Source organism: Chelonia mydas, chromosome 8 (assembly GCF_015237465.2).
Source record: "Chelonia mydas isolate rCheMyd1 chromosome 8, rCheMyd1.pri.v2, whole genome shotgun sequence".
NCBI lineage: Eukaryota > Metazoa > Chordata > Testudines > Cheloniidae > Chelonia > Chelonia mydas.
In genome coordinates this window covers 60118892-60143605 of record NC_057854.1, presented here as the reverse complement: position 1 = coordinate 60143605, position 24714 = coordinate 60118892, and the positions used below count along the sequence as shown (strand labels likewise).

The following is a 24714-nucleotide window of genomic DNA, read 5'->3' as shown; positions in this document are numbered from 1 at the left end:
AAGGGCTATTTAAACAATTGTGACCACTCATGGGTCACCCTATGAGACCATCATGAGTTCTTATTTCCTGAAGTACAGATGGTTACTAACAGTTTGACTAAAGGGAGCACAGCTGATTTTTGAACATCAAAGTGTGAGTTGTTGCCACACCTCTGGGGCCTGCCCACTTACATACATGTGATGCTCTGGATAGGAAGTCAGAAAGCCATGGCAACAACCGGGGGACACCACCCTGTTTACCCACAACAAGAATTTAAGTAACATCATTAAGCTTGTTGGTGCAGATTTTCTAGCTTTTGGCTACAAGGACTTGATTCTATCCATCAAAATTATGTCTTAGCAAGGACCGAAAAATTTGGATTTTTATCATAATGCTGAAGTTAAAGATTTTTTTTTATTTTTCATCTAGTTAGATGGTGAGTACTGATAAGATAGAGATGAAATATTTAACTCAGACTACAATTCTGGATTTTTGAATGCCTAGTTGAGGTTTTGGGGTCTCCCCCCAAAACATTATGCTCAATTATACATGAAAAACTAAGATGATAGGATTCTCATGTCTTAGATAATCTCTTAAGGAGAAAATATATCTTCCTAGCCCCGGTCTTAAAAATGCTCCATACATTTGAAATAGTCTCTATCTTGCTGTTAAATAAAATGCATGGAGCAGTTTGAAGAACTGTGGTTTTAGATCCCAATCATAAATAAATAAATGTATATAGTAGTAATATATATATTATATCATGCTTTTAATCAGTAGACCCCAACATGCTTTACAAAGGAGGCATCAGTGTCCCATCTGGAGACAGGACAACTGAGGCACAGAAATGAAGTCAGGAGTCTATCCAGAGGCCAGTGACAGAGCTGAGGATAGAACCCAGGTCTCCTAGTCCCAGTGCAGAGCTCTAACTACTAGGAAACATTGCATCTCCAAAATATAAATATTTTATACTAGTAATTACAACAGTTGGGGAAAAAAATTTCAGTTTCAATTTCTGTCTCCAAAAAATGCATATTTGGGATGATCAAAACATTTTGTGAATTTGTGTCAATTTTGGCAAATTGTTTCAAAGAATTTTTTTCATGTCAAAATGAACCATTTCAACATTTTCAAAATGAAACTTTCAAATTTTTGAACTAGATTCACAAGGAAACTTAGGCCCCCATTCTCAAAGCCCTGAAGAAGGAAGAGATGGTGGTGGTGCCCCCTTACACCACATAGTCCAGGCAGCACTCACCTGTGCTGGGGGAATGTGAAAGATTAAGATTTGAATCCCTACTCTAAAGCAGGAACTTGAACCCACTGCACCCCAGGTGAGCAGGATGGATAAAAACTGATGATGTTGTTACAAACAGAACACTAGATTTTTTTAAAATTTAACCCTATTCAACATTAAATCTATGTTAAGGCCTACATATATTAAAATAATTAAATTAAAAACAAAATTTAATATTAAAGCATGTTTGCAGTCAAGCTGGAAAGAAGGGGAAATCCCTGAATGAGTGAAAGTCACTAGCTAAGCACCTGGACTTAGAGTTCATTGAAGTGTTAAACCAGCTTTTGACAACAATAGACTCTTCTACAGCTGCAGAGAATATCTTCTTTTCAGTTTATTCAACTAGTTCAGCTCAGTGACTAGTACATTTAAAGTTAAGAAGAAACCAGTTGGGAGTTGAAAAACAGGAAAGCTTACCTTCTTCCAACCTACAAATAAGAAGTAGGTGTGAGAGGGTGAGATCTGCTAGTTCTAAAATCTTGAAGGACATAGTGACCAGAAACAAATCAGTTTAAATCACTAGTTACAAATACTACTTTTCTGGTTTAATAAATCAGTTCCTTTTAAATGCAAACATGTTTTGATAAAAAAATATCTTTGCATGTAAAGTAGTTTCATTTAATAAAAGTCTAAAGTGCTGTTTTTGTGCATTTTAATGGAATTTGGATTTCTTTAGAGCTTGAAACAAAAACAGAAGTAAAACATTCTGGTCTAATAAATAAGAAATGCATTCATTGTTCACCATCTTCTAACATGATAAAAAATTAAGTATCTGAATAAATGTAAGTTAAGCTATACAACTGCATAAAAGAGTATATAGACATAGTGCAGCTACCCAGTTAGCAAAAAGCAGCATCAAATTTCGTATACAGGCTACATTTAGTTGCAAATGAACATATTGTAATGGTTTTCAACTAATGAAAAAAAATCAATATTTTTTTAGGAAAATAACTAAAAAGTACAAATGCAAAACAAGATTAAAATAAATTTAAATCAAGGTTTCCATCTTCAACATTTAAATCATCATTCAAATCTATGATTTAAATTGCTTCGACCCTGCAGGTATGTGCTCTAACCACAAGGTATCCTGGGGTAGGGGTCTCAATCTCTCCTGTTGGAGTTGTCCTACTTCGTAGACAAATTTAAATTTCATTGGGCAAGAAAAAGAAAGGATGAGACTCTAAATGGTGGTTAAAGCAATCACCTGGGATAGAGGACACCCGGGTTCCAGTCCTCACTCCCATTAATATTTACTGCCCACGCCCCCATCCCTTCTCGGTTTTGTGAATGATGCCTAAGGGTACGTCTAACACTGCAATTAGACACCAGCAACTGGCCCATGCCAGCTGACTCAGACTCACAAGGCACCAGCTAAGGGACTGTTCATCTGCAGTGCAGACATTCAGGCTCAGACTGGAGTTCCTATGTGAATCTAGCCTTGTTTCCAAATTCCCTTTGTTTTTATTAAAAATGGTGAAAACTTCCCAAAATCAAAACAGAAATCCTTTCAGATTTGCTAAAAGTTGCAAAAAATTTTGGTTTCAGGTTGACCCAAAACTATTCCCCCTTTTCCCCTCAGAACTGCCAACAATCTGAAAAATCAGTAATTCAAATACCTTAAACAGCAATTATGGTTGATGTTGGATTCTTAGTTTCACAGCTAGCGAAACATGTATTTTTTGTGTAATTACAAATCTTTAAAAAAGAAAATCAGAATGTGTTCCACTTTTAACGCCAAGATAAATTAGAAGTTGTGGTGCCAAATTTTAGAACATATTATCGTGCACATAATTAGGAAGATAAATAGCTATCAGAAATAAAGTAACATTTAAAAATGGGCTGCACTCTTATTCTTTCATGGTGATAGAAGAATGTTAAATTAGTTTTTCAATTTTTTCTCCAGCTTAATTTACACATTTGAAAAATCAGATCCTGCTTAGATTGGAAGACAATAACTGTAAATGACTGGAAAACTAGCCAAAAAAGCCAAGATAATGAAAGTTGAAAAACTAAGATGAGAAAAGGATTTTAGTCAGACTGATTATAAATTCTAGCTTTTGTTAACACCTATGTATCTTACCAGTGATCTTCAATGACTAATTAACAGTTTGGAAAAGGAAGTTTGTTTCAGATTCAACACTACCACCTCTCAGAGACCCATAATGAATCTTTCAGCAAAATTAGGGAAGATCAGACTTGACTTTTCTGATGTTTCAAGGAGAAAGTGAAAAAAAAAAAATCTACCTCATAGCCTTTCAAGACTTCTTTAATACATTTTAAGACTGTAGAAAAAGGGCACAATCCCAATTTTTAAAATGTACTTTGCAGGTCATCTTTAACAGTACTTGATTGTACTGGAATAGTAAAAAGCTGGAAATGACTAAGAATTGGGAAGTAAAATTAACCAGCATTACAGTGATGTTGATAAAAGTGTTATTCATGAGGCACAAGATAAATTATAATTTATTTTGTCTTGTCTAACGCATGTAACACTATAGAGCACTCTAATCAGAAATGGGGCTGTATAAGGCATCCTGGAAAAACAAAGGACAGATTTTAAAAAGATACCAATTTTTATAAGTATCTTTTATACTCCTCAAAATAGTATAAAATATTTTAAGACATACAGATTCTTCTGCTATAGGCTCTGAAATGATTAAACAATGTGAAAGGCAATACACTAAAATATATTTTACTCACTACATCTTATAAGGAAGAAAAATATGGCATACTGGACAACACCACAGTTCTTTATGGAGCAACTCATGGCAACCATCAAATGCTAGAAATGCATTAATAGGCCTCTGATGCTGCCGCTAAGACATCACCATCAGAATCAGTTCAATTTCATTTAAAAGTTATTCTGGAGAATGCTAATCAAGTCGGTATTTCTAACAAGAGATCAATGACCACCACGGCCTCAAAGAAAGTGACTGCATCTGAAAATTCCAAGGTGGGAATGAACAGGACCAAGTGGATTCCACAGTGTAGGTTACAATATTTAAAAGTCTGTTGGGCTAAATCAACCATGATTATGAGAGAATATAGCAACCCAACATAGACTTACTCATAAACTAAGGATATTAATCTTCTACTATTACTGGATATTACTTGAAGTCTACACCTCCCTCTCCTTCCGCAAATGAATGTGAAGCCCACAGGAAATTTGAACACTGAATAAAGATATCACAAGTCATATTTGGAGTCCTATGGCAGCTATTGTGTGTCGATCTGCTGATGCAATCTGTCCATAAAATCCAGTGGATCTGGGCATTGGGAAATCCTCTGGTGACAACAATCACAGCAGCTCTTAACACCAGGCACACAGTTCCTGGGCCCCAGTGTAAAGAGATGGCTGAGAAGCCCTTGCATTCAGCCGATTCCCAGCTGCTGGAGTGACTCCCTCAGGGTTGTGGAAGCCAGCTGCAAATTAGGAGCAGCTTTTATAACCAAGCACTAGCCTGGTCAGTCCCTTAAAGCCACCACCATCTTCCCTATGCCCCCAGGCTGTTGTCAAGCACAGCTCTGCACATCATAGGATCTGGCTCCATATTCCGAATAGTTCCCTAAAAATAAGCCATTAACCATAATACATCTTTCAAACTAGGGTTGGGCCATTGGTGAAATTGCCAAATAATACCCAAAGTGGTCAAATATTTTGAAGTACTAATTTATTAGAAGTGTGACAAAAGAGTAAGACTATGGCCTCAACTAGGATTAGCATTAGAAAGATATTTATACCTAATTACAAAAAAACCACCCCACCCTAAATTACTTAACTGAGTTTTTTCAGCTCAGAAAAATGTGAAACAATGAAATGAAGTTCTAAAAAATTCTTAGTAATGTTAGGATAGCATTTAAATGTGAACACTATTCAGGACTGACCTGCTACAAAAAAAGCGCAAAACGAAAACAAACAGAAAAAAGCAGCAACTATAAAAGAAAATATATTTGCATTTGTGCTCGGTAGGCAGCAGGCCAATTCAAGCTTCTTGCTTTTCATTATTATCCTTCACCACCCTCAACTGCTTCATCTATATCATTGTCATCACCAAATTTAATCGGTATCTCCTCCTTCCTCTTCATCTAAAGAAATCGAAATTTTGATGTTGTAAAAAATCAAGTTTGTATGGTGAAAAAGTGATGGATTCCCAAAGGGAATCTTATTACTAACACTTTTTAAAACAATCCATGGAACAAAGCCAAACTTTGCAACACTGAACTTGAAAGTAAAACGAACCTAGCGGATTTTCATTGTTCAGAAAAATACAAGAAAGCAAACAGTGCATATATAATAAAACTTTCATTTTAAATTAATTTAGTTAGCAGCATAGGACTTTTCGAACACAAGAAACCTTTAGTTTAAGGGTTCATCTACACCAGGGATCGGCAACCTTTGAGATGCGGCCCGCCGGGGAAAGCCGCTGGCGGGCCAGTCCGGTTTGTTTACGTGCAGCGTCCTCAGGTTCGGCCGATCGCAGCTCCCACTGGCTGCGGTTCGCTGTCCCAGGCCAACGGGGGCTGCGGGAAGGGCAGCCAGCACATCCCTTGGCCCGCATCGCTGCCCGCAGCCCCCACTGGCCGGGATAGCAAACCGTGGCTAGTGGGAGCTGCAATCAGCTGAACCGATGGACACTGCAGGTAAACAAACCGGCCCAGCCCAGCCTGCAAGCGGCTTTCCCTGGTGGACTGCATGCCAGGGGTTGCCAATCCCTGATCTACACCATATGGTCACACCACATGGTTCCATGTGGTAATGCAATGGGGTATTATATTGAAAATGCTATGTTAGAAGAACTTTATGGTGGCCAACTCAAGCACTCAAAACTTAGGAAAGGACAATGAAACCTTAATTCAGCCTCCTTGAGAGAATGCATGAGACAGTTTTGCCCATCATCACATAGGATGCCCAGTACTGCAAACCCTAAGGATTCCAAAATCTTGGATTATGCTCTCCAAAATCTTAATTTGGCTTAAAATTCATGAGATTTTAAAATATTAATAAATGTTAGGTTCATTTTATCTTTGGTTTGTGAGTCTTTATGGTTCACGTTCTCGAAGTTGTCTCCCTAACCATGAGGATCAGGAACTTTTTTTTTTTTTTTAATTTTATTAAACAAAATCTGAGATTCTCACATAAAATGAATGGAGGAACTGATACTAGGAAACACCGCCAAATATTGTGAGACTTGATGTCACAAGAGTTGGCAACACTCAAGGAGAGAATCTAGCTTTCCCATGTATTAGTCCAGCCCTTTAAATGCAGAACAAGATTATTTTCTTGCTATACTCTGCCTCATTTACTATCCAGCCTGTGCACTGATGGAAGCAGGATTCCTGCAGAACAAATGTGTAATCAAATTAAAATAATTACAGACTGTATAAAGAAATTTATATCCGATTGCAGTAACCAGATTCTCATATGGAGGGTAATCCAAAGGTCACATGTGCAAATTCAGTTTAGAAGTATCACAGACAGCCACACTTACACTTGAAACGTATTGTACGGTAAACTGAAATCCATTTAGAAGACAGATGTTGTCCATCTTTAACACTTCGTTGCTGTAGTGTACAATAATGATCAGAGTTATTAAATTACTACAAGTTAGATGTGTGACAGACCCAACCTGTGGTTGAAGCACCATTCTTAATTCTACTTTTTAGGCCTAAACATTTCTGTGTTTAACAACTCACTTCAAAATTATTTTAATTGACAGCTCCCCCACAGTTGAAAGTCAGCTGGAGGCTGTACTATATAATTAATGCGTAATTGAAAGCCTCCTCAATGGCTGTAACCCCTAGCTTACATTGGCTTCAAATCAATTTTGATTTAATGTAAAACTCTGAGTAGTCTCCAATTCATTCCTCTGAGAAACCTATAATGTTGCCTTAATATTCTGAACTACAAAAGGGAAGAGAAGTTAATGGACAACACACACTATACAAAGAACAGAAGAAAAGATGCAGGAAAAATTTAGATCAGACACATACAAGCGGTACATGAATAACTGATATCTTGCAAAAAGAAAAGGAGTACTTGTGGCACCTTAGAGAATAACCAATTTATTTGAGCATAAGCTTTCGTGAGCTACAGCTCACTTCATCAAATAAATTGGTTAGTCTCTAAGGTGCCACAAGTACTCCTTTTCTTTTTGCGAATACAGACTAACACGGCTGCTACTCTGAAACCTGATATCCTGCAGAATGTTTCATACAAACACTGCTGAAATCCAAGTGTCTATATCAATGCAACCACCGTTTTCCAAATCTGATCAAAAGCAAAATAAAATGTGTCAAGTTCATGTCAATTAACTTGCCAAGTTAGTTTTCAGTAACCCTTTACCCAGGCTTTCCAGGAAAGTAGCACAAACCATGTTTCCAGTTATATTCTGAAACAGTGACAAAAGTTAGTCAGTCCAAGAATCTACAGCTTTAATTCCTTAGACTTTCATAGCTACATAAGATGTGTTCTATGTCAATCTGGTCCATACAGAAAGCTGGTACTCGTATACAGACACCAACTTGAAATCTATTTTTTTTTTTTTGAATTAGTTACAGATACTATACCTGCCCCAGAACCACCCCCCCACACACACATTTTTGAGACTTTAAAAATCTCATTCCCTCAACTGTTGGTGTCTGAAATACATACAAAAGGGGTAAATAACCACAGGGGGAAAACAGTTATACTGAGTATATGTGAAGTGTTGTCAGATGCACAAAATAAACAACTAAAATATACAGAAAAGTTTTTTTAATCTCTGTTACTAACAGCTAAAACGTTAGTTGAAATGAAAGTAATACATTTTCAAAGTGAAGTGTGATTTTTAAGCTGACAAACACTTTAAAACACGAAGGGTTGGGTAGAAGCATATAACTACAGCCCTGCACTTAGGACAGTGTTGGAATTAATATTTGAAATTGTTAATATTAATATGGAATCCAAACACTAATTTAACCATAAATTCCTTTTTTAAATCTAAAGGTCTTATACAATTGCATTAAACATGCTTGAAGAGCCTAAATAAGTTATTTACTATATCCGAACAGTAACAAAACATTTATAAGCATTTGTTGAAGATTCTTGCAAATGGGCTAAACCCAGGATGCTCAGACTCAGATTGGTTGGCTCCAGCATAGCCAGGAAGGTATAAGCGGTGAACCTTTTAAGAGTTTACTTTTTACACGCTTTAAAAAAACTGATGGCATTGCCAATTACTGACTTCAGCTAAAAATCTATTTGAGACAGTTCACCCTTATTTCCAGCCTTAATCCAGGTAAGATTTACAACCTCCTTTCTCGCCAAGGCCTCCTCCCCTCCTTTTTGCTGACCAACAGTTTGTCTTTTGCACCTGGGTTCACAGAGGCTCTAAATTTTGAGATAACACTGGTGTGTGTGGTGGGAAGGGACATGCTGGCTCATTTTAAAATTTATTTTGTCTTATTCAAAACCATCTGCAGTCACCCCTATTGGTCAGAGGCCTTCTTTTTAGAAACTACCCTTTATTTTGTGAGTTATTCTTTGAACCAGATATACTTCCTACTTCACTCCTTCCGGCCTTTTAATTCATTATTTTCAAGGCCTTCCTTCTACTTGCAAGTCAGGGCCTTTCTTTATAACACATATATTTCCTTAAAATAACCTTAATTCTTTAATCTCATATGTATGCTATAGAGAGCATGGTGAGGGACCATTTTATATAAGATGCAGGAGGCACTGTGCTCTAGGATGGTTTAATGCTTCCAGAACCACACTGTAGGCTTGGCATGACACGAATAATTAAACATGGGGGAAGGCTTCATTTTTTGAAAGACAGGATTAGGGACGTAACTAAATTAGCAGTCTACAAATGGAATGTTTGTGTTAAATTAAGTAAATGGGTCAGAAAGCCAAAAGACAGAATATCTGAGCTAGCTAGGATAAGAGGGGAAACTCCAGGGGAACCTTTTACTAAGAACAAGAAAATAATGGACAAGAGAAGTTGAGAGCATAAAGATGAGGTAAAGAGTAAAGCTGAACATGGACAGGGCATGGACAAAGCATGCTTTAGATGGAGATTGGTTCCTGCAAAGTAGCCAAGTCAATCCCAAAACTCGTGATGCAATGTATAGTGAATGTGATGTGTAAATGTATATGACGATATGGGGACTCTGTGTAAGTTTGGATGTATATAGTCAAGTCCCCCACCTTAACATATGTACCATCTTTCCTTTCCTTGCCAGCTACTACACTTAGTCCAAACTGTGTACTTCAAAGAACAATGCTATTATATGATGACAAATAAGCAAACTTTACATGTGTGGCGTACCCTATACCCACCTCTACATTTGAGTCTGATCAACTCAGCGTGGCTTTGCTTTATGCCAAATAAAAGAGCCTGAGTGACGAGATTGGAGTCAAACTGAGTTCTTAGGGAACCAAGTGGAAGAGATCTCGGAGGCTACTCCAACAGCCGCTTCCAATGCTAGATGAATGGAAGATAAGGAAGAGGGAACAGTAAAGACTGTGATGGCCCCACCCTCTTGTCCTCACCTTCTTCACTGAAGGTAAGGGCAACAGCAGAGGCTTTGGGATCCTGGCACTCTTGCCTTTCCTTAGGCACCCAAAAGGGCTGGCGCACTCTTCCCCTACAGGACTGATTTCCAAAACAAAGTATGCACAGGGCCACAGAAACCTATTTTGGAGTGGGCCTGAAAACTGATTATTGGAGAATGCAAGTTGCATTCTCTCAAAAACCTGGCATTTTCATCCCACTTTGAAAAGACTCAAAAGCAGGCAGCTATGATTAGGTCTCATATTATCATGACTGTACTTTTATAAAATACACCATAATACATTTACTAGCCTACAAAATGTCAAATAAAACTACACTAGACTTGATAATATGAGTGAGCAAGTGCACCAAACCTGCATGTACAAATTATTGTAAGCGGAAATGTATCTTCTTCTGTTTTTGCACGCAAGTATTGCTGGGCTGATGCGTCCCCAATTTTGATAATCAATTCCATATTTATTGTTTTAGTATGACTAGGACCTCAGCTCACTACAGTAGTAGGTGCAGTATAAGAACCTAAATAGAACAAAATAAGAGCAGGACGAGGCAAAGAATGATATATATTCACCAAAGAGAAAACCACAGGAAAATATTAAGTTACTAGCTAGTGAGGGGTCTGGAATGCTTTCATACTTTTTACTTTAAAAAAAATATTGTCAGGACAGTCCTCTTCTAATCAACCATTTTTGGTACACTGTACGTGGGTAGAAACTGGAACAGTAAACTACCAAACTGCTGAAATGCACGATGTTATGAATTCTATCGTTTCCTACAGTTTTAAAAAGTAAACTGCAGATGCTTCTGTCTGCAAATGGAATGTTGGCATCTGAGAAGACTTCCAAGGAAGGTTGTTTTAGTATGCAGACTACACACAAAAATGATGCATATTTTACATATACAAGCTCAATTTTAACTCCATTTTATTATAAGTTTAAATGATTCAGCTTTAAGTACAAGAAGTAAAACTAAAATTAGTTCTAAAATAAAGACTTGGACAGGATCCATCTGTATGATGACCAAATAGGAAAGGCCTAGCCAAACATTCCTGTGCTTACAAACTTTTAAAAAAAATCTGAACACTGGATAATGCCCTGGGTCCTTTTAGGGATTATCTACAAATATACAGTTGTAAGCACAGTTGACTACAGCTTGCAATTGACAAACTTATGTTTGGCCATCCAACGTATTAAAAGTCTAACTGTTTTAAAGTTCAGACACACAAGGTGAGAGACATCTTGTCTCTCTAATAATCTGAGAGAAACAGCTACAATATTACTGTAAACAGGTTTTAAAAATTGACCATTAATAGTCCCCTTTATGAGTTTTCAGTTTTTCCTCCTAGTTTTTTTTGTAAATCTAATCAAGAAAGTTAACTCTTCATATCTATTCAGAATCCAACACTCCAAAAATTGGCACACAAAGCTGTCACATAAGTAAGCACTGTGTTTTATACACAAACTTTTATGAATAAGAGGCTAAAATGAATACAGCTTCATTAATTCTTACTTCAATTGCCAATGCCACTCATGTTCTTACAAAAGCCTGGCACTTTTAGGTCTCATATTATCATGACTGTACTTTTATAAAACACACCACAACACATTTACTAGTCTACAAAGTGTCAAATAAAACTAAACTAAACTTGACAAAGTAAGTGAGCGAAGGACATTTTATAATGCATTATCCCTGGGACTTTCTTGCAACTTGTTCACTTAACAGCAGATTTGTAAAGTTTGATAAGCCACAATCTCTCTCGTTCACTAGTGTGAATTAGTACAGTTCCACTGTAACTAGTAATCACTTCAAAGGCTTTGCTTACACTAGGACTTTAACACAGATTGAAATGGAGTGGAGACTACTGCTATTTGTGGATTATGAGGTTTCTCATCACAGAATCCCAGAGACTGATAGACAAGAGGCCAGTTATGAATCTTCAGAAGTCTACATGTTGGGCATATATACCCTTTATACCTTCATATATTATTACTCCTTCTAGAGTTGATGCTGTGCATAGTCAATCCCCCGTTCTAACATAGTCGCCCTCTTTCCCTTCCTTGGCAGCTATTACACTCTAGTCCAAATTTTGTACTTCAAAGTGCAATGCTAAAATTATATGATGGCAACTAAACATTTTTTAGTGAATTATATCAGTGTTAGCATCAAAAATTAACATAATGGTTACACTATGGTCTTTAATTTCCATCTTGCAAATACAATTTTAGTTTCATTTCTGTTCTATATATTCTGTGGCAAAATGTGGCCTCCAAACATGCTTTAGCATTAGCAGTTCTCAACACACACAAAAAAAAATGGGTTAGAAAGCTGCCAAGGGTAATATTTATGGGTAGCAGATTGAAAAAAAAAAAAATACTTGGCACTTATAAATAAGCAGGTGTCCTTTATTATTTCTTCTAAAGAGACATGCTCTCTGCAAAGAATAAAAATTAAGCATTGCTAACAGGTGGATACAACATGTGTCTCCACGTGTCCCTCATGAACAGTTACAGCTCTGATAAGTGTGTCCAAACAGATTTCTTGAAAATTAATCAAGTATTTGCACCAGTAACAGCCTTCTTGTTTGTAATTACTTTTGTAATTATGTTACCCTTCCCATTTTCCATTTGTTTATGCAAAACAACCAACAACACTGGTTGACACTGCTTGACTTGATAACTTAGTGTAACTATACATGCTATCAGCTAAAAGATTAAGTTAAAAGGAAAACCTTGGCTAGCGACGTACATGCTCCCCAGAAAACAAGCGACAACTATGGAACTAAACTCCCCAAGCAACACTAAAGTCTATTAACACTCAACATAATCACCTTTAGAAGAGTTACTATGATTCACAAGCATTATGTGGGAGGAGAGGCTGATTAAACTATTAACTAGAGCAGCATTTTAAGTAGTCGTTGACCAGTAAATTAAAGTATTGTGCTGTGTGAAAGTAGTGTTCTGATTAAGTCATTGTATTAAAATATATGCAAAGGAAGCAAGTGTATCCCACTTTTGCTACAGCTGGTCATCTACAAAATTCAATTGTGACAGACACAGTTACTATGGGTGATGACAGCAATTCTGACTTGGCACTGGATTTAGAAGAGAACATTAAAATGCCATAAAAAACTGTGAAGACAAAAGAAAGATAGAGTTATGTAAATGAAGATTATTTTCCCAGATATAAAGGTTAGTTTATAGTTAAAGGTATTAAATACAGACCAATACCCTTAAAACCAACGTTGTTTTTATAAATAGAGATGTCTCAGAAATATTACACAGACAGGAACTGCAAAAGTAGGGTTATTTGTGGAACCTTGTCAGGGAGCCTGTATTACCACCCTGAATCAATGTAACTATGCTGCCTAAAGAAGTGGGGATGATGGTGCAAGCAGAAGAAGAGGGATCGCTAATGGGAAGAATAAAAAAAACGCACAGAATTTATGTGTATGCAACTTCCTCTCCATGTCCCTATAAACCATTTTCTCTTCCACATTCTTATAAACCAAAAGTCAGTATGTAAATGAATCAGATACTGCCATTAGATTCATGCTGTGTACAGCTTTACATTCTAGAGTAGTATAAATACCCACCTGCTGAAGTGAAAAAACAGATTGACAGAGCCAGAAGAGTACCCAGAAGTCACCTACTACAGCAAAGACCCAACAAAGAAAATAACAGAACGCCACTACCTGTCACCTTCAGCCCCCAACTAAAACATCTCCAGCGCATCATCGAAGATCTACAACCTATCCTGAAAAATGATCCCCCACTCTCACAGATCTTGGGAGACAGACCAGCCCTCGCTTACAGACAGCCCCCCAACCTGAAGCAAACACTCACCAGCAACAGCACACCACACAACAAAAACACTAACCCAGGAACCTATCCTTGCAACAAAGCCCGATGCCAACTCTGCCACATATTTATTGAAGTGATACCATCATAGGATCTAATCACATTAGCCACGCCATCAGGGGCTCGTTCACCTGCACATCTACCAATGTGATATATGCCATCATCTGCCAGCAATGCCCTTCTGCCATGTATATTGGCCAAAACGGACAGTCTCTACGCAAAAGAATAAATGAACACAAATCTGACATCAGGAATCATAACATTCAAAAACCGGTAGGAGAACACTTCAACTCTGTCCACTCAGTAACAGATTTAACGGTGGCAATTTTGCAACAGAAAAGCTTCAAAAACAGACTCCAATGAGAAACTGCTGAGTTTGAATTAATATGCAAACTAGATACCATTAACTTGGGTTTGAATAGAGACTAGGAACGGCTGGATCATTACACATATTGAATCTACTTCCCCGTGTTAAGTATCCTCACACCTTCTTGTCAACTGTCTAAATGGGCCCTCTTGATTATCACTGCAAAAGTTTTTTTTCTCCTGCTGATAATAGCTCATCTTAACTAATTAACCTCTCACAGTTTGTATGATAACGTCCAACAATACATCTTACTATATGTTCCATTCTATGCATCCGATGAAGTGGGCTGTAGCCCACGAAAGCTTACGCTCAAATAAAGGTGTTAATCTCTAAGGTGCCACAAGTAGTCCAACTACATTTACTGTAATTAAGGCAAATTAGTTTGGTTACTGTTTAAAGTTAGAAAAAATAGGAGTATGATTTACAGACGTTTTTTGAAGTTTACAAAGTATTAATGTGCAGCCAATGTTTCATTTTACAGTCTTTGATGGCCAGTAGAAGGGCAATAGCTTGGAAAGCTGAAAGTAGTATCAAATTAGCTGAAAAGGGGCTCTGACAGTCACAGCAAATTAAACTGTTTTCTTGAATCCTTTTCTTCCACTTCCAGTTTATAGAATTTGCCTTCTCCCTCAATCTTTTTTTTTTTTTTTGTCCCTTTTACACACACTAAGGGCATGGCTACACTTGCAGATGTAGAGCGCTTTTAGTTAAACCAGCCTTCATAGAGTGCAATAGGGAAAGCGCTGCAATCTGTCCACACTAACAGCTACAAGCACACTGCCGTGGCCACATTAGCAGCTCTTGCAATGCTCTATCCCAGCATGCAAGTGGCTGCAACGTGCTTTTCAAATGGGAGGGGTGGGGTGGAGTGTGACAGGGAGTGTCTCGTGTCTATGTGGGGGGAGAGAGAGTGGGTTTTTGGGGGTGCTGAGAGCATGTCAGCATGCTGTCTTGTAAGTTCAGACAGCAGCAGACCCTCCCCTTCCCCCCCCCCCCCGCCTCTCTCTCAGACAGCATTCCACAGTAATGGTTGCTTTGTCTCGGAGCAGATAAGCATGCCGGCTGTCAGAAATGGAGCTTTCAAAGGGCATATCCACATTCCTACAGCGAGGTCAAAACAATGAGAATAGTGGCCACTTGAGTTAAGGGGATTATGGGATGTTTCCAGAGGCTGATCACAGCGCAGTAATGCAACACCTCGTTCACACTGAGACCCAGGCGTTTCAGCCAAGGCGCAACAAGCATTAATCTTCTCGCTGAGGTGGAGCACCAGGAGCACTCTAGCCGTGGAGTCAGAGTGCTCTACGTGCCTTGCCAGCGTGGACGGTTAGTGAGCAAGGGCACCTGGGGCTGCTTTAATGCGCTCTAACTCGCAAGTGTAGCCAAGCCCTTAACCTGTGTTTAACCTCTCCCATTAACCTTCTCTTCCTTTACTTCTGTAGAAAGCAGATTATTTGTGTTACAGTGTTCAGATTACTCTTAGGGCTAGTTTACTCAGAAAAGTTAAATCATTTTAACTATACTGGTACAGTTAAGGTGGTACAACTGCCCCAGTGTGTACACAGTTATTCCTGCATAAAAGTGCTTCATACTGATATAGCTATTTCCATACACTATATAAGACTATATAAGACTTTATACCAGTATAACTGGATCCAGACTAAAGACTGTACTGGTATAACTTTTTTCCATTAAAAATCACTCTCTCTAACCAAAATAGTTTTACCAGTACAATACAAGCCTTTAGTCCAGGTTCTAGGCTCAGAAAATCCACAGAATATTTCTACTGGTTGCTGCAACACTTCACAAGAATTTCTGTAGGTTCACTGCAATGAGCACATGCTCATACTGCACCTTCAATGCCAACTACTTCAGTTCATAAACTAATTAGTTCATAAACGAGTTCATGTTTGGTTTTCTTTGGTGAGCCGTGACTGGGTACATTTGGGGTTCAGACACCTCAAAGTGCACAATATAGCCTCAAATGTAGCCTCTGAGGGCAACAACTTGCCATGTCTCAGCAAGGAAAAAAAATCACTTTTAAAGAACACAGCATATAATTTATAAAGGGCTCCACTAATGAAGTGTTAATAGCGGGGAAAGAAATGTCCGTTTAATTTTTTTAGTAGTTGCCATCAAGCTAATTTATGGGAATACATTTCTAAGCAAAAATTACTACTACTTTTAGACCCACAGAAGTAATGGCTGGTGAGACATATGCAACTTTGCACATTATGATCTACTGATCTATTACTTTTTTAACCAGAAGGGTAGTTAGTTACACTGGAATAGCAGTTGGTTCAGCTATGCTGAGTTTGATTTTAGACTGTCAGTCGGATGTGCTTCTATAAGAAACAGCTATCATAATATTATAGCATCATGGTTCGCACGGTATGAAAATGATGGGAGAATTTATTAGTTCAACAGTATTTCTATGTGCTAATTTACTTTGCTATAAATATTTCAAATTCTTGCTTTACTTCTATTTTTTAGTAACACATGAACTCACCCATTCTTTGTGTGAATTACAACTCATTCCCCATTTAGCAATGATTTAGAGAATGGGTAAAATTTACCATTTAAAAACCAGAGGAGTGAAAAAGTCTGCCTTTAGAAATTAACACTTCCTTCCATTCAATGTATTTAGTTGGTTCAGAGGTCATCATTCTTGCAAACAACATTCATACTAATACTTTTACCTACCATTCAAGGACGCCTATGCTTTCTTTACAATTTGGACTGTAAAATTAAAATTCAGTTGTCAGGAGATAATAGATACTGCTTCTTGAATAATTACTACTCTGGCTATATCTTTATATCTGAAGACACTCTTTTATAAGGCATATTTTAGTCAGCTACTTACTTTAAATCCTGTAGAAGGTCTTTTGCATTAAGCATAGTTATTAAAGAAGTTGTAGCTGCTGGAATAATGATTATGGGCGTTCGAGATCCTGTAGAGAGAGAATAAAAAAAGGCAAATATAATTTTAACAAAATGTAATTACAAAATTTTATCACTTGCCTTACAGCACAAAATTGCGAAAGAATATCAAAATCCACTCCGTCTTTATCATTCTCAATTCAGGATAAAAAAAAGAGTATATTTACATGAAGGTTTGCCTTTATAAAAGGGACTCATAGCTATAGGTAACTCACCTTTTTTCTGGTTTGGAGGTGGTCTTGCTTGGGAAACTGTAAAACAGAAAATATTAGTGACTGACTGACATAGGAGTAACTATCTACCAAGGTGAACAAAGGTGAACAATCTAGCTATTGGTATTTGGAGGATAAACATCTTTGGTATTAATAAAATAATCCTGAAACATAGTTAAATCTACCTAGGTCAAAAAGTTTACTGGAACTAATCCATACACTTTTCTCTTGCCCCTCCCCATCTCATATCAACAGAACACCACACACTACTAAGGATTTTCAATGGCAGAAAGTTGCATTTCATTGTGTATGATGTGGGACTGAGTTGAGGATCTATGCATGAAGAAATAATCTTCACAGAGCCTCATCTTTTTACTGGTGGCAGTGGTAACAAATAGCAGTATGAAAACTTGGTTGCCCTTTAATACAGAGTTCACAATTGCCAAATTTGATTGTCAGGGCACGTTTCGTGTCCCCAACAATCTGGACTGGGTGAGCTCCTCAGATGTCAGGTACAATAAAGCACGGCAGATAGGCATAGCAGCCCTCAGGCTGAAAAGCTGGCCAGAAATCATCAAGAAAATTTAACAAATGCGTTATGGTAGAAATCCCTTCAACAGATGGGGAACATATTCCGTAAGCTTGGACACAGGGTTTTCTCTTCTTTTCAAAGTTTTGTTTTCAGGCTTCCAAGTTCAGTGACCTGCTCACGTGGGAGATATTCCAGTTCAAGCGTGGAGTTATTTCATGGATAGAAAATGCATGCTGCCATGGCTCACTTTAAACAACCTGGTAAAATCAGACAGAGACCCACTATGAAAGTTTTACGGTAATGAGCTCTCTTCTAATACATTAGTTTTCTTTGGCCATCTCTTCCAATTATGCCAGCTCAGGTCAAGATAAAACAGTGCTGGCCTTGGTACTACGAATGAATAGGTTGCTTGCTGTTGATTAGTACTCTCATAGATTACTTTTCCGTGAAGAGTCCACAACATTTTCAGGACTCCAAACAAACTTGCTGCTGAGGATGAGAATTCTTATCATAAGGGTTTAGCCTAGTTTAGAAATTAGAGAAATACCTTCAAGTCACAACTGGTACTAAGCACAACAAATTTCTTTAATTGATTTCCAGTGTTGTAACACACCGATTCATGCTTATTTATGACCAACTGTTTCAGAACCTAGCCGTGGTACTTAAGTATGCACCACACACACACACACCTACTGTCACAAGATAGGGACCATAGTTTAAATTATCTCTACCTGACACTGTCAAAACCATGGAAATAATTGGTCACGCCACTTTTAACTATAAGGTCTGCAATGGTTTAGTAACTTCATTAATTATTAAAAAAAAGCCACTTTAAAGGTTAAAATAATCCCAAATAAATATTGTTTCTTTCTGGAAGGCATGAAGCTATTTGTCGACCTGGTTTTAATGTTAAATAAACTATTCTATACAATAAAAAATACTATAAAAAATTCTAAAATTTAACCAAAAAAATCTGAAATGATAGGTCTCTAGCTCAAGTGTGACAAAATACTTTCATTTGATGGACCGAGCAAACATTCCTATGCTATAAAAGGACAACATTCTCCTGCTCTGCTATTAGTCTAATATTTTAAAAGATGAGGAAACAAAGTGTCCCAGAATGGGTATGATATGAATCCATTTTGGAGCAGAAATCCAAGAGACATACTTGCTCCAGGTCCTTAATACCTCTGTTCTTAATTCTCTTTGCACCTTACAATATACAGAAGGCTAACTAGGGGGCAACACCAACATAACCTTTTTTAATATACAAATAAACAGGTCTGCCATTTAACACGTGTGAAATTTCATCTAGCACTGTGGCCATGTTGATGACAGTGGTTTATCCATTTGCATTTCTGCTCTTGCTATTTCTACCCTTTTCATATCCTTGTTTGTCAGTTCCAAATACATTCATATTCTCAACAGCCCTAGTCAGATAAATATGACAGACAGGGTGACCTTTCTAGCACTGAAACAACTGGGAAGATAAAAAAAGAACAAAAGGAATCACAATAACACAGCACAATCTAAAAACAATTTAGAATAGTATTCAATACTTAATAGACTTTCATGGCAAAACTATTTTACAAAAGCAAATCTTTAAGCATTACTTTCACTAAAAAGATCCCAAGGAATTAACAAGGTATATATCCACATCTGGTGATCTACCCAGGCCACACAAAGCAGTAGTTTTACATTTTGCTTTAGCAACACCACTATTTACTGCTTTGTGAAAAGCTTAAAAGAGCATCACTAAATTTGACAAAGCTATGAAAAAAAATTCTTGCATAACACTTCCCAAAACAATATGGCCTTGGCAAACATCTTCACAGTATCTACACCTGACCAAGTCCTGTAAACAAATTTCCCCCAATCTTTCAAAATTTACCAGTTGTAACAGTCCACTTTTCTCAATGTGTGTACTTAACATGAGCAAATCAATGACTACCACATTATGCTAAGGCACTAGGGAATATCACAGATTACAAAATTAAAGGGGAGAAGAGAAAATAAGTCTGGTGTTCCTGGGGGCATTCTGCACCAAAACAATTAAAAATTCTGTGCACAATATTTTAAAATTCTGCAAATGTTATTTGTCAAAATACTACTACATAATCATACCAGTTTCAATTATTTTGGTAATGTATTTCAAGATACATGTCAAGTATGTCTGATTCCCCCAGGAGCAGAGAGTTAAGGAAACCCCTATGACAACGCAGTTCCTGTTTCCCTGCCCCTTTCCCCTCACCAGAGCCCAGCTACCCCCCACCAGCCCCCAAACCTCCACCATGGGACCCGCTCAGCCCCCACCCAAGTCCAAGGATCCAGAGGGAGAAACATCCTGATGCTTGGTCCCAGGGTTGCATGAAGTTTCCTGCACACTGCCCCCTCCTTCCCTCAGGGCATGCTGGGAACTACAGCTGCCAGGAACCCTCTAGCTCCCTCCTCCTCCCCTGAGCAGTGTCTTCTATGTGTGAGCTGGGCTCTGCCAGGACCCCTAGCGGTGGCTAGCAGCACTGCAGCCCATTTCTGTTGGGGAAAGGAAATTCTGCACGCTCGTTAATTTCTACAAAATTCTGCATTGCGCAGAGGCGCAGAATTCCTCCAGGAGTAGTATGGGTTTCAGTATAGTGGGGGCCAATATTAGTCTGAGACACTGTACTGTTTGGGTTGGGATTGTTAAATGGCTTCTAGATATACTTAATCTTGCCTCAAAATGGGGAGATGTTCTAGATGATCTTTCAAGGTCCCTTCCAGCCCTACATTTTTATGATTCTATGATTTTGATGCACAATATGTTGTGTGTTATGATCCCATCAGTAATGATTTTTGGGGGGGGGGAGGGGGGGGATTTTGTGGTCCACAATTCTAGTAAGAGTTTTTGCTCCTGCCCCACTACACCAGTTTTCGATTTTAGTCAACACCCTTCCACTATACCTCCACTCCCTGAATCTGTCCCTTTCATCCCCCTCATATCCCTGATTTTTCTCTCAAACCCACTGTCTCCCACTCTCACATTTTCCTGTGCTCTTACTCCTCTCCCATCAATTCCTCTGGTCTCCCAAAATACAAAAGCTGTCTTAGCATGTAAGCCACCAATATTGTAAGGTATTCAAAGGTATTCTTAGCTGGGGTTCCAAGAACTACCGTAACACTAATTCTACTAATACTAATAATATCTGGATAGCACCTATCACATTTTTGGATGCTTAGTGAACAACAAGAAAGGGAATTTGTGGAACGGTTCTTGAAAATTAATAGGAGTGCCCAATGCATGACTAAGAAATAAATCATGCCAGGATGGCATTTCTGCCCACCCTTATCACTGGGCCAAGAAAGTGCTTGGAAGAACTATACTGTCACTGAACGCATTTGTACCAGTTACCAGATTTTTCCTAGCTCTAACAGGTGTAGTCATATTGAAACTTTGTCATGGAAGTAGTGGTAAATAGAATGACTGCTTGATTTCAACATTTTAGCTGCCAGTCTCAAGAACTACAGAATAGAAATTTAATACTACACACCATTTCAATGCTGGTATTAAATATTTTCAGACAGTATAAAGCATAGGGGTTTTTTGCTTCAGTGGTTCATAAGAAATCAGCTGTTGAATTCAACTCAAAATACCACCCCCACCCCACACAAATACCTTACGTTTTGGGCACCAGTAGCTCCTGAATTGCTAGGTCTAGAAATAAAAGTTTTATGGTGTGCCAAAGTTGGATTTCAAAGCATTCCAAGAGTATATGGTATTTGATTCTAGCTATGGTAGTTCACAAGAAGTCAGACTGTAAAACTGCCACTAGTCCATCAACCTAGCAGTGCTATTTCTGTACTAGTTCAGGGTGAGCATAGCTAATCCCAGACCTTGGACCACTGCAACGATAATATGTTAATTAATACACAGTGGCTATATATTTCCAATACATATCTTAACAAAATGTATAAGGATTTTAGCTACAATCTTGTCCTAACTCAAAATGCTTTCATTCTAGATAATACACAAATAAAGTAATTCTGTTTACCTGGTCTTGGCACAGGCTGTGCTGCTGGGGTTTGAGTTTTCCTGGCAGAAGCACCTTCCTTTAAAAAGAAAAAAAAAAGAAGAGTTAACATTTACATGAATGGCTTTTCTCTTCTTCAGATTTCCTTTTAGTTAAATGTAAAACAGCTTTTTAATGATGTTTAGGACATAACATTCTACCAACAACTAAATATGCAGAAAACTCTTCTCAACCACTGTTTTGGACTTAAAAAGTCTGAAAATTAAAAATAAAGCCTCTTTGCACGTTAATGGTCTATCCAAGGGAGGTCAGTGTCATTAGATAGGGCAACTGAAGCGGAGAGGTGAAGTGACTTGTCTGCTGGTGTCAAATATAAAGGGAAGGGTAAACACCTTTAAAATCCCTCCTGGCCAGAGGAAAAACTCTTTCACCTGTAAAGGGTTAAGAAGCTAGGATAACCTCGCTGGCACCTGACCAAAATGACAAATGAGGAGACAAGATACTTTCAAAGCTGGAGGGGCAGCGAGAGAAACAAAGGTTCTTTCTATCTGTGTGATGCTTTTGCAGGGAACAGGAAAGGAATGGAGTCTTAGAACTTAGTAAGTAATCTAGCTGGATATGCGTTAGATTCTGTTTTGTTTCAATGGCTGATAAAATAAGCTGTGCTGAATGGAATGTATATTCCTGGTTTTGTGTCTTTTTGTATCTTAAGGTTTTGCCTAGAGGGATTCTCTGTCTTTTGAATCTGATTACCCTGTAATGTATTTACCATCCTGATTTTACAGAGGTGTTTACTTTTTTTTTCTTCTATTAAAATTCTTCTTTTAAGAACCCGATTGCTTTTTCATTGTTCTTAAGATCCAAGGGTTTGGGTCTGTGTTCACGTATGCAAATTTTTAACAAGCCTTCCCCAGGAAAGGGGGTGTAGGGTTTGGGGAGGATTTTGGGGGGAAAGACGTTTCCAAGCGGGCTCTTTCCCAGTTATATATTTGTTAGACGCTTGGTGGTGGCAGCAATAAAGTCCAAGGGCAAAAGGTAAAATGGTTTGTACCTTGGGGAAGTTTTAACCTAAGCTGGTAAAAATAAGCTTAGGGGGTTTTCATGCAGGTTCCCACATCTGTACCCTAGAGTTCAGAGTGGGGAAGGAAACTTGACAGCTGGAAAACCTTGGTCTAGAAGCAGAGCCAGAAATAGAACCCAGGTCTCCTGAGTCCCAGTGCAGGGCACTGCTCTATCCACTAGGAAACAGTGCTTCTCCTTTTACATATGATCACTTGGACAAGATATAATATGTGAATGAAAGTGGATGACTGTCCACATCAAAAACCAAAACTGGTATTATTCTCTAAATCTACTCATGAGATGCTCTGGACTGGAATGTTATGGCCAGGATTTTGAAAGGCATTTCTGTTCCGAAAAGTCCGTATATAAAAACTGTACCTTCTTGCTCAATGCATCTGAGCATGTGTCTTCCCTGTCTTATCTGTTTACTTTAACATAGAAAAACAAATCTGTACCGCCACTCTTTACTCCTGTTCGCTCTGCAGAGCCAACACATTAGCCAAGAGTGAGCCAATTGTAATTGGCTCTGAATCAACAGAGTTGCTTCAAATGGAAGGACAAATTCTGTTCTCATTCCTGTGAACAGATATTGGATATAAAATCCTTAGATAATGCACAAATGCAAAAAGGACTAGCTTAAGTTTACAGATCTGACTGAATAAACATTTTTTGATATGTAAACTGAGCATACACTTGATCTGGAAATCACTGAGACATTCCAAACACTGAACTGCAAAATACCATTGTTATGAAGTGCTCAGCAACCCTACATGGGGAATGATTTTCAAAAGAGCTGTATGAAAGGGACGTCATCACATGATTCCCACATGGATATGTAAACAAGTAACACTGTGCTCTGTAACTAAGAAAATTCATCAGTAGACTGAGACTGAAGGAGCTACAAGATCAATGACACTTTTAAAGTCACACAAACCCTCTAAATCTTAACGTTTCTCCAATGGAAGTTAAACCCCAATCTTGATCTACAAAACTGTGTGATATGAGCACAAGGATGCATCAGTTGTCAACTTTCTAAAAGGCTCAAATTCAGTCAGACATCTCTCCACTGAAGTTCAAAAGAAAATGCCTGATTAATTACATATGGGTTGGACTCATCTTAGTATACAGTCAGCTTCTCCAACTTCTAAAGCAACTTCTCTGCTGCTGATCTTGATGCAAGGATTTAACTTCCTTCTTAGAAGAAAAGGATTAATGCTGAATTTCTTTGTGCTGTTTTCGGTTGGTTAAAATACCATGGTCTATGCTGGCTGCTACATTAACTTTAAAAATAATTTTTGCAAGACATGCTGCATCTCTGCTCTGGACAAGCTATTTTTTGCTACTGTCCTTTCAGAGTAACTAGTCAACTTCACAGAAATTGATACAAGTCCAAGCATTGCACTCTAAGGGCAAAGCAGCAAGCCAAGCTGGCAAGAGCAAAGGATGGCTACCTTAGAGAGATCCCTTGCAACTAAAGAACAGCTGGAATGTGAGACTCAACACCCCTCTTTTGTTTCCTGAGAAAGTGAGAAGAAGATTTCCCCAGTCCATTTTACAGGAAAGTCAATGTTGCCACAAAGGGGTTTTAATTGTATATTTTGAATAACACCCTTCATATTGCCTCCCATAAACTTAATGGGAAAAAAATCCCAAATTAGTAAATTTCCTGGAACACATGGATGGGGGTGTGGGGGGAGAATCATAGCAAGCACCCACAGATAAAGACAAAAGCTCACAAACACAGATAAAGCCATAGCTACTCAGTTTTAAACAGAGTTTTTGATCATACCTGAGCACTATTCTCTCTCAGACTTTGTACAGAAGTCCATACTGTTTGATTTTCAGAGAGTAAAGTCAGTCATATTTATACCACATAGCCCTTCCTCAAATCGTTGCCTTGTTTCCCCC

General features: G+C 38.1%; 1 protein-coding gene across 2 annotated transcripts in view; it reads right to left on the bottom strand.

The window, feature by feature from the left end:
* The window catches only part of CDC73 (cell division cycle 73), a 163360-nt gene that overhangs the window by 16089 nt on the left and 122557 nt on the right, over nucleotides 1–24714 (bottom strand). For both annotated transcript variants that reach the window (XR_006292582.1, XM_037907849.2), the window contains exons 11-13: nucleotides 21766–21823; nucleotides 17209–17244; nucleotides 16917–17004 (exon numbers count right to left, since the gene is read on the bottom strand). Coding sequence is in view for 1 of the 2 variants with exons in the window: in XM_037907849.2 (XP_037763777.1) it covers nucleotides 16917–17004; nucleotides 17209–17244; nucleotides 21766–21823 (182 nt within the window). In the remaining variant the exon portion in view is untranslated. The remainder of the gene's footprint in view (nucleotides 1–16916; nucleotides 17005–17208; nucleotides 17245–21765; nucleotides 21824–24714) is intronic.